This window comes from Zingiber officinale, chromosome 5A (genome assembly GCF_018446385.1).
Source record: "Zingiber officinale cultivar Zhangliang chromosome 5A, Zo_v1.1, whole genome shotgun sequence".
Taxonomy (NCBI): domain Eukaryota; kingdom Viridiplantae; phylum Streptophyta; class Magnoliopsida; order Zingiberales; family Zingiberaceae; genus Zingiber; species Zingiber officinale.
Window position 1 is genome coordinate 85,613,870 of NC_055994.1, and position 16,772 is coordinate 85,630,641.

Here is a 16,772-nt window from a genome sequence, read left to right on the forward strand (position 1 = left end):
ACCAAAGAGATATAGGACTCCAAGATAATATTTAATCTGTAAATAGAATCTAGACTGTGATTATTGTTCAATTGTCCATGTTACCATTATAAAAAGGAGTGAATTCATTCATTTTTGAAACTTATTAGTACACATTCGATTGGAGTTCATTAGAAGCGATTTGCTCAATGTTTGAATTTGTAGCTAATAGACGAACGACCATCAAAAACCCAGTTTTTTTAGAACGTTAGTTCTTCCTCGCTCCTCTTGGTCGAATCATGAATTTTTCAATCAGAGCTCCAGCACCACAACTGCAGTTTAATTTTTACAGATCCAAAAGTTAATATCGCTAATGAATCGAAACGAACATTAATAAAGAATCTGCTCTCACATTCGGAGTCGGTGGTGATCCACTGCCCATTCCTGACGTGCTCGTCGCCGGCGGCGGCGGCGGCGGCGGCGCCCATCGAAGTGCTACTCGTCGAGCCGTGTCGTGGCTTTTCGCAGCAAGTAAACGAGAGCCTGGACGCGCTGCTGGTGTGGATGTGACTGTGGTCGTTTCGAGAGGTCGAAGAGGAAGGGAGCGAGAGCGGGGAGCACACCGACGAAGCTCCTGAGCAACTGCCGGCGTCCCACTTGAAGCTGACCTTGCCCGCCGAGCACTCCGGCGACTCCGTTTCAGGTTTCAGTTTGTTTCGGGAATACAAAACCTGCATTAATATTATTTTTTTGTTTTAAAAAAATAAATATATTTTAAAAATAACAGAGTTGATAAAGCAGCCTTTTTTAGTTGCGACGCACCTTCCATGCTTTGCTCCCTCCTTTACTGGACTTGGCGGCCGCCGCCCACCGCAGCAGCTCCTGCTTCACCCGCGCCACCGACCTCCTCCTCTCGCTTGTCCGCGCCACCTCCTTCAGCTGGCCGCCGCTCGCCGCCGCGTCGCAGATAGGCAACACCTTGCACCCCACGATCACCGCCGTCGTCTCGTGCCCCATTCTCACCGCAGCTAGCGCACTAATCTTCTTCCTCCTCGACTCAACTCAACTCAATTCAAGACGACGCTATCCTAATCGCCATGGCAGAGCAATTTGTAACGTGGGATAACATGCCATGGACGGCCATCTTAAATATATATATATATATTAATTAAGCTTCGCCTGCCCTGCAGCATGTTCTCCAACTGCAAGTTGCCGGCAGAGACAACAGAAAAGAGCGGTCAAAGATGCAATCCAACAGCCAGGTACTGAATCTATTGATCAGCGTAACCTAACGCCTAATGATGAAGACGGGGATGCGTTTATCATCACAAGTGGAGGGGAACGGACAGCGAGCAGAGCAGAAAGTAATAATAAACACAGATTCATGGTGAAGTGGCCATGTGAGCGCCGAGGGGAGGGATTTTGTCACAGTTCACGAACTCACATGGCTGACAAGTCCAATGACCTCACCTCATCGCCATGGCGAATGGCGATTGGCGATGAAGAAATTAATGCTCAAAGAGATGGCTGGCTGCAATGGTTTGTGATTCGCCATGGGATCGACTCATTCTGAGAGAGGCATTGTGTGTCAGCGAGAGCAGGCACAGCATTAGTGTGTGTATATATATTTTTAAAACATTATTTTATCTTTATAATATTTTACAGATATTATTTCTGCCCCGCAATCATTTACATTTACAGAGATAGATGTAAACGTAAGAGGGTATTTTTCGTCGACCTCACCGGAATCGATGATTGCTTATTTATACAAGCATCTCGGCTATGCTGCGGAGGCATTATTTAAAGATATTATTGAAGTTAGAGTGAAGGGAATTTTGGTCAGTCATGTAGACAAGAGAGAGGAGACAATTGATGATGTCCGTTTAGGTGAGACATGTGGAGTGATTATTAAGCTGGCTTGATCGTTCAGTAAATAAGTTTCCATCGTTAATCAATTAATGTAGATATATAAAGAGTGTTTTGTTATTCCGTACCTTTTACGCAGCATTCTCGTGAGCTTTTTTTTTTAAAATTCATTTTAAATGTTTTGTATCTTAATATTATAAACTCAATCTCTAAACCCTCAATTTCTAAATCTAAAGATAAAATTTTAAATAATTTAACCGTAAATTAAAAAAATAAAATAATAAAATAATTATATGATGCACAGCCACACACAGGCTTACAGTTAAGCCATTTAGAATTTTACCTTTAAGATATATTTGATAAGTTATTAGTTAATCTCAGTTATGTGATTATTTAGTAATCACATAATCAAAAGTACGATGAATATAATACAACATAATAATGTTATTTGATTTAACTTAAGTAATATAATAAAAATTTATTAGTTTCAAAATTTTAATATATAACATTTAATATTTTACTATTACTATAATTTTTTTACTTATTATTATTAATATTAATAATAATAATAATATTATTATTATTATTATTTTGAACTTTATGTTTTTCTTTTACGTGTTTTTTTTAGTTTACGTTTTTTTTAAGTTTACGTTTTCTGTCGTTTATGTTTTTTTCTTAAAGTCTACGTTTTTTTTAAGTTTACGTTTTCTGTCGTTTATGTTTTTTTAAGTTTCTGTTTTTTCTTTTAAGTTTACGTTTTTTTTAAGTTTCCAATTTTTTTTAGTTACTTTTAAAATAAATTTTGTGTTATAAAAAGTTTTAGGGATATTTTTAGTTAAAAAATTTCGTTAATCCTAGAATTAAGAAAAATCCTACTTTCTTGCATGCCCCTTTTGTTGACGTGTTGAACATATATAGATCATTACTTAAGATCATCGATTATCTAAATCAAACAGGATTTTCGTTGATAACCTTGGATGGATAATTAAGATTATCGAGATAACCTCCAACCAAACACACTCATAGGATTTAAAAGTTAAGTTATAATATTAAGCACAAGAACAATTTCAAAACAAAATTTTTTTTGAAGTGCTATGAGGTGTGTGACATTATGATGCGGACTTTTGTCCGCTATAGAGCATTTTTTATTTTTTATAGTTTACGGTTATATGATTTAAGATTTTACCTTTAGGATTTAAAGGTTGGGTTCACAATATTAAGTAAAAAAAAAATTCAAATAAAAAAAAAATTAGGTATGTATGAGATATACAGCGTAAAATCTGTAACATATCAAAACTCTCTCTATATATACACCTTATATTGTATGCTCACTTAATTTTTTCAAAATTTAATTCACCAATGCAAGAAAATGGTCATTTAATTACCGAAATAAAATCCGATCATTAAATAGCAATCGAATAAAGAAATCCTTTGACGGTCTAGTTCTCACATAAAAGTTGTACTTGATCATGTGTTGTGTCCTCTTAGACTTGGGGGTCGTTCAAATTCTTCATTTGCTAAAATGCAAACGTTAAGGTTGAGAATCAAGAATTGAGAACTCATGTCACGGTGATAATAGAGCAATTGATGTAAGATTTCATATCTCTTATGTTTCAACCATTAACTCATCCTCCTACTTTTCCTGATTATTCAACTTATGGTTTTGATTCCCAAAAGACCTAGAATACTAGACCTAATGATCAATAGGTTATATTTGATTATTTTAATATTTAGTATTTTAGTTGTTCTTCAAATTATGTTGCTTCATCTTGTGGGATTAATGTCATAAATATTTTTAGATAAATTATTTGTATTTTGAAATTGATGATTTGAACATTGTTAGTAAATATTATTCTAATTAATATTAATATTGTAATTGTGGTTTTGATAAATATATTTAACGACTGATTAGCGATTGAAAATTACCTTTTTCACAATGTGCACATTGTGTAATAAACTTGTTGTAGGCCAGATATGACTAAAAATGACGATCAAACTCTTGTCTTTACATTAACATTGTCTCTATCTCTCCCAAAGTTATGATCCTACACGAAGAAAGCCAAACAGATGAAGTCAACCAAATCAGATCATGACAAGTTCACAGAGCTTGTTTGTGTTCATTTAATATCTATAAGATCAATTAAATGAACAAATTTGAACAATTTGTTAAATATAAAAGCTCAAACAATCTAATAAGCTTGAATTGAGAATTTGAAAATAACTAAACAAACCAACCTCAAGGTAAATCTGAACTAAGCTCAAACTCATTAAAAAAACTAGTGTCACGCTTGAACCATCATTTTGGTTTGATTCATTTTAGGGTTGGCTTCGCTTAATTATCTTATCAAATAAGTTTGAACATCATATATCTTGACTCGGTTTGATTCGTTTGCAACTCTAACTGCAAACAAGAAATTAATGATCCGACCAAAGAACTCAAAATACTTAGAATCATAGCGAGTCGAGCCAAAGTTTCACAGATTTGCCGACTTAATTTCAAATTTTGATATTAATTTCGTTTTAATTAATTCCCCTTTAATTATTAAATTGAGAGATGATTTTCAAAAACTAAAATATCTACGTTCTAAGAAATATTATTAGATTTAAATCAAGAATTTAATAAGGATTTGTTTCTTTAGAAATAAAAAAGCATGGGCGATATCTTCGAGTCGAACGACTTGCTAAGTTAAGATCCACTATTGGCATAGTCAACTAAAGCCAGAAGTCAACCAAATCTAGGGAAGCAGAAAGTCAATTCGTACAAATTGAATAGAACTGCTCAGTAGATGGCTTTATGAATGAACTTGAAAAGATTTATTCAGTACCTTAGATGGCTTTATAAGGAAACTAATGGCTTAAGGTGAAACAATTACCTTAGCGGTTCTTTCCCACACATCCTTAAAGAAGGTAAATTATGGAAACTGGCCTTTTTAAATAGGGGCACGAGATAATTTGAAATAGTATGGGTACCCCTCCGAAATTGAATCATGTATGATATACCGGGCAAAGTTAAAAAAAATTAACAGTGTATGGTACGGGCACATAAATATCAAAGCAGTAATCACTATGGCGAATCAGAATTCATAAAATCAAGGCAAATTGTACGAACAAAAGCTTTTTATTAAAAGCTCTCGATTTGGCAGCACAGTCCTGTGCACGCATTACACATATATGGATCTTATTGTCCGAGCACTTAATATAGTGTTTGGAGCTTCAGCTTCAAAAACGAGTGTTGAAAATGCATTAATATATATAAATATATATATATATAGTTGCCATCAAATGATAGATGAACAGATAATTAAACATATATATTTGGCTCATGAGAGAGAGAGAGAGAGAATAAGTAGGATTTTGTGAAGGATTAACACATGGTTAAAGGTTTCAGAGAGAGGAGGAAAAACACTGAATTGAATTGACAGACAATTCTCTGAAATGATGTCCTAAAAGACCTAAAAGATATAAAGGTCCCCTTGGGAAACAACTAAGACTATGTACCTTCTGCATGGTCCACCTGTTAAAGCAATTGTAGAGTTATGTCTGACAAATACAATAATTTTTTGTGCTTCTATTAGACATTTATATGATCACCATATACCTGAATAAAATAAATAAATAAATATATATATATAGTCCAGTTCTATATATGATTCACTTCTGTATTATAGTTTTCTACTTTCTTAGAAGACCCTATTTCTGATCAGTTAATTCAATTTAATCATACTCTAAAATCATTCAGTATCAACCAGAATATAAACATTATATATATATATTGAGAAAAAAGATTGATTAATAGGGCTTGAAAGTTTATATTCTGGGTTCATTATCAGAATTGTATTATAAATTTGAACCAAATTAGGAGAAACTCTTGGCATATAATCAAAGAGAGAAGCTTATGCAGACAATCTAGCTTTATTTACTAACTCTCCTTAGTGAAGAAAACTAGAATATATAATATCATCTTGCATTTTGTTTTAGACTAATTATAATGTTGTGTATAGTAGTTTAAACTAATAGGTTTCATGGAGGAGAAGTGCATTTCTATTCCTGCACTATGCAATTTTCTATTTATACTCGATCAAAATCTATATTTAATCAATTAATGTGTTTCTGGCATTTGAGAGGTTGCTGGCTACATGAATCATAATATGATAACGAGCTTGATAATTAATCTTGATCCTACATTGAATGGAATGGAATGGAATGGAATGGAATGAAATGAAATAAACTAAAGACAAGAAGTAACTTGGCGATCAAATAGCACACAGTGATATCGTGAAGACTTTTCTCAGTTAGCTAATTGATCACCCTAAAACTAGCAGCTACAAAAAAGGACAAAGTGAAAGAAAGATGAAGAGCCACGAGATGAAACATATAGCTAGATCTCTAGGGATCCAAGTTATAGCTGTTACCTGACGAGCCATGGCAAGATCTCAGTCGACAACGAGCTAGCCGCATATTTGCTGATGCAGCATCATCAAGATTCTCAGCGGCCGGGAAAAAGACAAACTGATCGACGAGTGAATATCGATCCGTGTGTGAATCTTGATGATGCCACAGCTGCAAACACCGGCTGTAAGTAGTTGAGGAGTTTGAAGCTCGGTTTAGAGAGAGGAGGAAGGAAGGAAGGAAGGAAGGGAGAAGGAAGAGGATAGCTCGAGAAGGCTGCAGAAAAAAGATGGTGGATTTATGGACCCACCCACACACACACACACAGGAGGAATCTTTGCAGTCTTGATTTGAGAGTTGTACTGGGGTGAAACATTTGTATTATCAGCAACAAATCCACTTTCAAACAACCAACAGAATCAAAAGGAGCAAATCCTAGATTGAAGCAAACCAAGAAAAGGATAGATTTTGAAGATGAAGAAGGAGAGCACGTTACCTACCTCCTACTATTAACTTGGTATAGGTGTAAAGAAGAAGAAGAAGAGGAGGATTAGGGTTAGAAATTAAATGAGATCTGACACGTTTGTAGGTGAAGAGCCATGGGTCATGAGGATATCTCAGTGAGGATAGAAGTGATAGAAAGGAAGGAATCAGATCAAGTGGAGGAAAAGAGAGAGAGAGAGAGAGAGAGAGAGAGAGAGTGAGAGATTGTACTATGACAGGTATGTGGGAGAAGGATGTGTGATCATACATATATATAATGGCAGATGGCTAGGTTTTGATTGTGATTTAAGGAGTAACATCTGGTCTAACCCTAGTTTAGTCAAGTTCTATAGTTTGGGTGAAAAGGAAAGAAAAGTAGTCTTTTTTAATAAACAAAGTAAAGAAAATGTGTTTCTGATTTACTGACTTTTAGTTTCCTGTCAACTTTAGACATCCTCTAAGGAACACCAGAAGGATTTTGCTTTGGCCTTTCTAGTTTATCTTTTTGTTTTTGTTTTTTTTTTGGAAAAAAATTATCTTAATGCGTTTACAGTTTTTAAACTCTTATAGTTTTATCATTTTATTCTTTTAATAAAAACATATGTAAATATGACTAATCATTTGTTTAGTGTATATATATATATATATATATATATATATATAATTCTTCTTAAGAAATAATGTTAGGTCAAACCTCTATTTCATCATACACATGTATCTCGTTGTCATAGACTTCTCACGAAGGGATGAGAGGTTCACATTGCGAAAACCTCATTTCATCATCTCAAACTTCTCACAAAAGCCTCTTTTTTTTTGTCGAGTCCAAGTGTGTGACATATGTGTTTGTGTTTATCATCCTTAATTGCCTTAATTTAGTGCTCTAATACTTAGCTTGTAAAGGCCAAGTTACTTGATTTCATTATATACAACAAAGGAATCCATCTAGAAAAAGATTCCCTCCCCTTAAATTTTGGCTAGCTAATAATTCTTTTAGAACTTTATTCCCTCCCTATCCCCCCTCCAAAGATAAAAATAAGACTCTTTTGAATGGATAACAAAATATTCTCACCCTCTTTCTGCAATCTATTCCGCCCCATTTTGGATGATGAGACGAATGTTAACGTCACTTAAATCCGCGTCGCATCGTCTTCATCCAATCTGTTTTTACATCTCTATCCACATATCCAGTCACATCTTATCTTTTAACAATGGATGCAAAGTTATCAGTTCAACATGTTCATACTCGAGTTGAGACTCAATGATGAAGGAACACCACCGCAAGGCACAAGAGAATGCTCACAAGAAGGTTTCCAAATCGATAATCTTTAATGAAGTTTTCTTTATTACAATAACAGTTCGTCTCTCAACTCCCTTCCATCTTATCTACAGGAAGTAGAGTAGAAGGATTGTTAGATCAAATATATCACACTTTTCCATATAATCGCGATACATATTTGCAACATATAAAACAAAATTTAAAAATTATAAGTATCCAACTGAAAGAACCACCTTCAACTTATATGATAGCGCCACCGTGCTCTAATCTGAGCTGGAACTCTTGAATAATAATCTACGACCTCAATGTTTGTTTCCCAACTGCCACCACTTTTTCTTTTTCTTTGCGTCTGCAGTGGGGAGTTCTGAACTAGCAAAAGAGAACAATTCAACAAAGAAACAAGTGTTTCAAGAACAAATTCAAATTCATTGGGTGCAGGAGAAACTTTTTTCCAACATTCTAGGCATTTGTGTTTAGGCATGCATAGTTTTTTTCCCCTTCTCGATTCATTTAGATATAGATGATATAGTAGAAGATGAAACCCAATAACATAGGAGGATCCATATGATCAATCCGACGTAGTGGGATAAAAGCTTAGTGGTTGTTTGTTGTTCTCGATACATAAGTGAATCAAGCAGTGAGAATGCCTTACCCTCCTCTTCAGCATAAATCGAGTTGTAGTGCACCTCAGCCCAAAAGCTTAAGAAAATGACTGTATAAATGATAGAAATCAAGAAAAAACAAAAATTAGACTGCAAGTTATTTAAACAAGGATGAAAAGAGGGGAACTGTATCTAGGTAGACTTTATTAGACTTAACAAGAAAACTCGAATATGACTGCAATCAGTAATTTGTATTGTACCTCGCTTAGATTTCTCAATGCTGGGCAGAATCTCAATATAGCAAGTATTCTTGAATGATGTTATGACAAAAATTTTAACTCCATACTGCCAAACAAGACATCCATAAAGAAAAAAAAGATTAAGACTCAAAAGTGAAGGAACCAGATTCAATAGGATAAAGATGTAACAGCATATAATACAAAATGTGCAAATACGAGGATAAGAAGAAATAATAGAATCGAAATTTGTAAATAGTTCGAGCATAAGATCCTGAGAATCATGCCACTCAGGATAAGCATCCAGTTGTTATCATTAAATCCAAATACAGCAGTTATTCTGAAAAAATAGCACTCAGGATGCTCATGCTTGAGCTTTCTTGATGAAACAGGTCAAATGACATCACTAACAGGATGAAAATTAAATTTAAACTTGGAAAATTTTCCTCTTTTCAGAAAATACAAAGACGAAAACAAAAGAGAGAGAGAGAGAGAGAGAGAGATACGGTATCTGCAGCAGCTTGTAATGTCACGTGATCGCCCCACTCGCCACTTCTGATGACATAGGGAAACAACCAATTCATTGAGGTCATATTATAGAGAATTTGAAGGTAAATAATCCTAATAAGAAGTGCATACTGTGAAATCTTTTTGAGGTAGTCACTATATGCCATTGGAACATATCCGTCGTAGATGTCAGAATGAGATTTTAGCTGAAAATATAAACATGAGGTGATAATGAAACATGTCAAAAGTGGAAAGGAAGTAATGAAGACTGACTGAAAAACCAACCTGTTCAACAACTTGCTGTCTGACAAACTCATGATGTTCAGATGTTTGATACAATTGGTCAGAAAGTGCTCGGAACTGAACAAAAAACGAGCACTAATACGTGTCAGTTTAATTTTCTAAATAATTGATATAGAAAAAAGATCAAATTAGAAAAAGCTAATTTACAATGATGACTACCTTTTATTAGAAGTGGTTCTTTGTCTAAATCCAATTAATCATCATGAAACCATTTGGCATGATGTGAGGTTCTGGTTTTTTCTTAAAATGATTCTTTGCATCACAGTGCAGAACTTTAGAGATAATTATGTAGCTGACAACGCCCATCACATTTTTGCAGTTGTTAAATTGAAATTTCAGTATTGCACATACTAATACCAAATAAATTTGTTACTTGTGTTTTTGAAAAATTTTAGAAAGATCAAGGTAATTGTGTTCACTTTCTCAATAGAAAACAAAGACTACACACATGAAAAATGTATTATGTAATCAAGAGCATGTCTCCACTTTCTCAATAGAAACATATTTAACACACTAAATCCCTGAAAATTAATGACACTATAACCAACCGAACCCCAAACCTACAACTAATATAAACTTAATGTTCTTGAAAAGTAATATTAGTTATAAATAAAACTTTTTCTTCTTGTGAGAGACCTCTTAGTCAATATGTGGTCCCATCTCTCTGTGAATTTCTTGTAGGTCCAGTTTCCTTATGAGCCAATAACTGTAACTCGACCCCTCTTTATGAGCTTTGGCATGACCACTTCATGTGGCAAAATCAGCAGCATAGGACATGCCTGGATCTTAAACATTATCTAAGACATTATCCATAGCCAAACTACTTCTGCCTAACAAGGTCTAGAGAACCAAGTATGATACCGTCGAATTAGAACTTGTGACACTGTGTGCCAATTTAGATATAATTCAAAGCTACTATTTAGTTATCCATGAATTTATTAAAACTTTGATATAATAATAACTACAAAATAAAATGTGACTCAATAACATATACCTGTAATGAATTGAGTGAGAAATTATTTTCAAGTTGTTTCTATGTAATATTAACCTCTAGCTATGGAACGGTTATAGTTCTTAGTGTTAAAATTGAATAGGTCAAGTGCTATTTTCAAGTGTAGAAATAAATAGTGAATCTTCAAGTCAAGGAAGAATCATCATAACATTGACCAGTACTCCAATTGGCAAACTTAGGTAGCAATCTACTATGACTATGCCAAGGTAGGTTGGAAGTTACAAGTATGTACAGTGCAGCCATTTAAGTTGTCTTGAAGTAGAGGAAAAAATGAACATGTTCTAATTACAAGGACTAACCTGACAATTGCCATCTCCTTGGACCTTGCGTTCAACCAAGTCGTACAATTTCAACCTGAATGATAAGGAAACCCCAACAATCAAATAGAGGAAGTTGAGGATGAGACATTAACTTGACATATATACAATGACCTTGGTTAAATGGCTTGTCAATTATATGTTGAACATCTATAGTTAATACAATTGGAAGATTTACTCATGGTTTAAAATCTCGACCTGTGTCAAGCTTTCGGCCCCGGACCGGAACGAATGGTTTTGGTATTTTTAAAATATAAAATATATTAACTAAAAATAAAATTTTAATCTTTTTAATATATATATATATATATATATATATATATATATAGGATAGTTTTATTAGGGTTTAAATAAGTCTATTTAAATTATCCCTATTATAGCTAGGAGTTGATAAGATTATTAATCTAAGTTATTTAATCGAAAGCTCCCGCAGCCCCTTCCTCCATGTATGTGCCTCTGGTGACGGTAAGCTCCATGATTATGGGGCTCACTTGACCTGTCCGCAGGGCCCGCGGAATGCCTCTGAGGCGATTGCGTGGCTTGGCAATGCCGAAGGTGGGCAGAAATAAATGTTTCATCCGTACCGGGTGGAACAACATGATATTTTAAATGTTGGATTTACTTTTCACACTTTTAAAGGGTTTGAGCTACTTATGGACTCTTATTAGTGACTATGGAGATTCCTGATTGTTAGATAACATCCATTGAAGATAAAGATAATAACAATATAAAATTTGTTATGTGAAACTATTTGTAGCTGTCACAAATTTTCATTTCTAGGTACTTACATTCAGATAAACAAATTCTTATCATGCTTCATTGCCATTTTTATTTATTGCATTTAATATCCCAACTGTAGAACAAAATGAAATACAAATTACACCATAATTTTTTATTAGAATCCTAAATTTTTTTTTTTAAAAAAAAAACTATTAATTGAGTCAAATTGTGCTTTGAGGGGGAGGGATTTGTATTGCGATTGACTCCTACAGTTCAGATCCAAAACATTTGAATGAGGTATTCAACTCTAGAGATGAATCAAAAAGGAAATGTTTATTGGTTCTACCTCCTCAATGAACTTTATTTTATTCCTTACCAGCTATAGTTAATAGGAAAAGCTTGATAGTCAAAATAAATACATACCTAAAAATATTCATCATGCGCTTAGCAATCCAACACATGTTATCGTGTATGAAGCTAGTTATACTCTCTATCTTAGACATTGGATGTAGATCTGGTAGTTTCAAATCTTTCGTTGCTTTCTTTTCTTTTCAAGAAGCACTCCTAGTCAGAACTTCGTATGTTTGCTTAAAAAGGGATTCTAACAGATAATAGTACTGGTTTCTGTGCAGGAAAGTTTATTTACTTCTTAAGTGAGTTTATTGCTAAAAACACCCGAGTAACAACAATCAAGTCTTTTATGTGGTTTTCATTAGGATAGCCAAAACCTATAGGAAAATTAACAAGAAACAGAGAGGTATCCACATAAATAAACAATGTATTAAATTATAGGACTTGATTAGAACCAGAAGTTCAGTCTTCACTCTTCAGAACTGCAGAACGCTAGACCTCCAAGCTTAGTTTCAAGAAAGAAGAGGTTGGAATACAATTTATCTAGATTGTGAAATTAGATATCAAAGGATTCAAATACAAGATTGTTACATTAGATGTCAAGGATTCAAAGACCAGTCAGTATGGAAGAGAAGGTCTATCCAAATAATGGTACATGATATCAGGATTCAAATACTTGTTGGTAAACTACTTACTGACTGGTATTTTTATCAGTGAAAAAGAGTGTGGAGACAAGTACTTGCACAGTATTTGACTTCTTGCCTGATAAAGGTAAGAATACCAGCTGAAGTTATCCTCAATTTTAACCCTAATACAAAATGCATTGCAAAAGCCAACCTCAAGGTATAAACAAGCTTCTCTATTGAATGCGATTTTCTACTCTGGGAGAGAATGGACATGGTACTAAAATTATCACAGATCTCACTAAAAACATATAATACAAAAGAGATGTACCTTTCTAAGAGCCTTTGATGATCAGAAGTAGCTTCATCAAAAGAAGGAACGTCTCCATTTATTCGAGGAACATGCTGCATAAACCAAACAACAATAATATTACATCCTTGTAATAAATACAAATAGACAAGGATTTTTATATAAAAAGTAAGACATGGATAACCAATAGTATCTATTATGTGCCTAGACTATGAAAAGAGAGGTTGTGTTTCACTAGCATGCAACATCTATTACACAGCCAGAAATAAATTTCCCAGTGAATTATAACTCAATTACTCAAAGTCTAGCCCCCACATCTGAATATGGGACTAATTAGACACACATTGCTATCCCAAACTACCATGGAGAGCTTGGTTGCTCGTTGTAACTCCATTACATGTTCATAAACTGATTTAGTTCAGAATGGTTCTTCAAGGCAATGTCATTGGTAATACTTCATCAGCATCATCAAGCGTCTTTGTCCTAACTATTTGGGGCCTATTATATGAAACTTATCCCTTTATTATGGTCAAGATGATAATGTTCAACTTAACTAAATCATTTTTCTTTTACTCCTTGACAGTTGTTTTCTTTGTCTCTCTCTACCCCTGATAGATTCTGCTCTAATTGATTCAACTCGAGCATCATAAGTAAAGTAAAGATGACTAGATATTTTAATTATAGTAGCAAAACATAACAATATAAACATTGCCATGACATCACTGTTAGTTTAACCATTGATATCCTCAAATTGAACATTTATCATCTTATAAAAATAGAATGATTCATAAAAGTTAGCCTAACACTGTATAATATGCTAAGAGTATTAAATTAATGAAAAATAAATATGAAATGAATTTTCACATCAGAATAGCAAATAGGTAAAGTTAAAATATCAGGCTCTTACAGGGATTGGATGCATTTGATTTAACCTCCTCCCAACTTCTCCATCAGCAACAGAATGTTCATCTGATATTTCCAATGGAACCTCTCTCCCATAAGAGTAGCCTCCATGACAGGAGCAAAAACTAGAGGGTCCAGCTTCATTCATACCTTCATGTCCCTCCTCAGTTACTACATGTATGAGCAAAAGTTTATAACCAATATAAATATTGCAATATACCAATAGCACATTAAAAAAGAGAGAAAATAATTCACTTCCACCTAAGTCATACTCTCTAGTATATGGTTCAAACAGGTTTTGTGAGAAAATAGATGCATGCATATGTTCTTCGCATGCAGCTCTGGATGTATCTGCATCAAAAACTTGAGAAAATCAGTCCTAGGACAGGCACATAAAAGAGGATCGTGCCATCACTAGAATGGATTCTCAACATACCTTCTCTAGCACAACAGTTCGAATAAAAGGTAGTCTCCTGGTTAATCCTGCCTCCAGAGTATGGAGGGTCAGGGAGTGGGTAAAAAAAACCAAGTCCCCACTGATAAGCTTCAGAGTCATGTTCATAAGCAGCCATTGGATGTAAGGCAACTATGTGCAAGCAATGAAAATTAAATTACCCTTCCTGGGGTTATTTATTGCATCAGAAGAATACGTCAATCACAATAGGCTGTGTATCTTGAACATGTCAGAGCCATCCCTTGCATGTGGAGCTCTATACCCCAAAAGGAAGACACATCAAACAATTTCAAATTGAGCAAATATAAGCAGTAACAAGACAATTCACACCATCCATTGAGGAGAGAAAAGGGAAACAGAAGCAAGACCAACACAACCATAAATATAGAGCAGCATGCAGCTGGATCAAGCATCATAACACAAGTGTTTGGCATTCTTAGCATACGTACATTAAACAAGGCATACACAACCATCATAATAGAACAACGTGCAGAAAAATGAGGTGAGGTATTTGGCATTGATAAATTTATTAAAACAATCTGTTAAAAATTAATCCTTCGAATGAGAAAATTGAACAATAAGTAGCAATTGCTTCATAAACATCAACATGGTTCTGACTTTCTTAGGAAATCGTATTCTTAAATATGTGGAACAAGATCACAACTGTATTGCACATAAATTAGAATCTAATTAAAGAGTTGTTAAACTTTTCCTCAGCTAATATGTGACATAGGATGTCTCAGTGTGTAAATCTTGCTCTTACAAAAAAAAATTAGAGAGTCCAGCAGAAATTCTGATAGCTCATTTTCTGTAAAAGAAATAGTTGAGAAATCTCTATCACTGCTTTCCTTTATTCTTATTTCAATCAAAACAAAGAAAGAACAAGCAAAAAAGGAGTTGAAGTGGAAAAACAGTTTCTTAAAACTGAATACTGATAGATCAGAGCATCTGATCAAAAGTTCATAACCTTCTGTTGATCTCAAGTGAAACAACCCCTTTAACAGAATTTCAAGGACGCCTAACGGAAAAGATAAGAACTGACCAAGCACCACAATTCCAAGCTTACAAATAAGAAAATTCAGAAATTTCCAAAACCAAAAATGTATCCAATCCACGCAAACGTGAACGGAGCGAGCAACACTTCTATGAGTTTCAATATACACCTTAACAAAAAGGAAAAAAAAACAATTTTAGGGTCAAGGAAATCATAATCCATATCCATCAACTCTAGCATTTCAGTAGAAGAAAGAAAGGTGCAGATCGATCCACAACCATCCATAGGATAATCCACAAAATTAGCTGGAAAACACTAACCTCCAGATACGCGAAGAATCGAGAGAGGGCGCTGAGCTGAAACCTGAAAGCAATTAAGAAAAAAAAAGAAGGAATAAAAAAAAAATCGCCCACGAGTCGCCACCGAATGTCAAGGAATCGGCGGGCGGACGGCGTTTCTCTTTCCTCCCTCTCCCTCGCTCGCTCGTTTATAGTCCAAATCCAACGACCTCCCGACGCGCCTCCACCACTCTCTCACGCCTCATCGGGCCCGAAGGGGCGGAGTGCACGCATCGCCCGATCTCGATCCAACGGCAGCAGCTTCACGCGTTCGCGGTGGGAGTTGGAAACCGTTCCGAAGTTCGAATCGATGGGCCGGCGATGCGTAGGATCCAGCGTGCGCACGCCACTTGATTGCATCAGATCGTGGAAATACTTGACGCTTGTCGCTTAATATACAATTTAAGCACGCGAGGCGTGGGCAAATGGCTCAGCAATAAGTATATAAAAGAGTTTTAATTAACAATTTATTCAGCGCAGTAATTCAAACTCCTCTGCCTGAGTGCCTGGTATATCAATGAGGCGAGCCTCTAGCATTTTTATATTTTTTATACCTCTAAAGATATTTTAAAAAATTGAGATGGGATAACTGTTTCATCGAAACTATAGCTCCTGATTATATGTATAATATAATATATGAATATAAATATCAATATAATATATGAATATAAATATCTCAAAAGGCTGTCCATAAATTAGATAAAGGTGCACTAGATCTATACAATAATACAATGTTTGATGTTAGAATCCTAGTAGCAAAGCTACTATAACAAATTTCTTCTTATAAAAAATTAATTTAATATTATACTTTATTTTAGCCAAAAAGTTGAAAAAAATATATTTTTAATATCGCCGACTTAACACATTTATAAAAGCTTCTCTTCTCGTAGTATTCCTAATTATAAGATGTCGGACAAGGGTATAAATGAACCAAGCCGCAAATGAGCTATTCGAAACTCGATTCGATAAAAGCTCGTTTGAGCTCGTTTAATGAGCCTCGTTAAGATAAACAAACTAAGCTCAAACTTCATAATAAATATGTTCGTTAAGCTCATGAATCAATTTTTAAATTAAAAAATAATAGTTTTGATATTGAATTTATAGATTTTATACTCTACTTATCAAACATA

At 34.5% G+C, this 16,772-nt stretch overlaps 2 protein-coding genes across 6 annotated transcripts; both read right to left on the reverse strand.

Annotated features, from left to right (window-relative positions):
- Positions 1 to 60: 60 nt before the first annotated feature.
- Positions 61 to 6,956, reverse strand: LOC121980827. The gene is made up of 5 exons (XM_042533058.1): positions 6,237 to 6,956; positions 3,751 to 3,869; positions 781 to 1,527; positions 371 to 689; positions 61 to 290 (listed from the first exon to the last, which is right to left on the reverse strand). The coding sequence occupies exons 3-5, from the start codon at positions 973 to 975 to the stop codon at positions 271 to 273; spliced, it is 534 nt and encodes a 177-aa protein (XP_042388992.1). The 5' UTR covers positions 976 to 1,527; positions 3,751 to 3,869; positions 6,237 to 6,956; the 3' UTR covers positions 61 to 270.
- A 1,045-nt stretch (positions 6,957 to 8,001) lies between these two features.
- Positions 8,002 to 15,956, reverse strand: LOC121980828 (OVARIAN TUMOR DOMAIN-containing deubiquitinating enzyme 12-like). Of its 5 annotated transcripts, none has more exons than XM_042533063.1 (13): positions 15,625 to 15,953; positions 14,472 to 14,566; positions 14,293 to 14,400; positions 14,129 to 14,207; positions 13,861 to 14,027; positions 12,975 to 13,048; positions 10,932 to 10,986; positions 9,603 to 9,677; positions 9,450 to 9,523; positions 9,317 to 9,365; positions 8,835 to 8,919; positions 8,625 to 8,684; positions 8,002 to 8,341 (listed from the first exon to the last, which is right to left on the reverse strand). In XM_042533063.1, exons 4-13 carry the CDS (start codon positions 14,172 to 14,174, stop codon positions 8,208 to 8,210), a joined length of 819 nt encoding a protein of 272 aa, XP_042388997.1. In that variant the 5' UTR covers positions 14,175 to 14,207; positions 14,293 to 14,400; positions 14,472 to 14,566; positions 15,625 to 15,953; the 3' UTR covers positions 8,002 to 8,207. The 5 variants fall into 5 exon arrangements, with proteins under 5 accessions (XP_042388997.1, XP_042388996.1, XP_042388995.1 ...); XM_042533062.1 differs by having other exon boundaries at positions 14,118 to 14,207; positions 14,293 to 14,392; positions 15,625 to 15,949; XM_042533061.1 differs by having other exon boundaries at positions 14,118 to 14,207; positions 15,625 to 15,949.
- Positions 15,957 to 16,772: the final 816 nt, after the last annotated feature.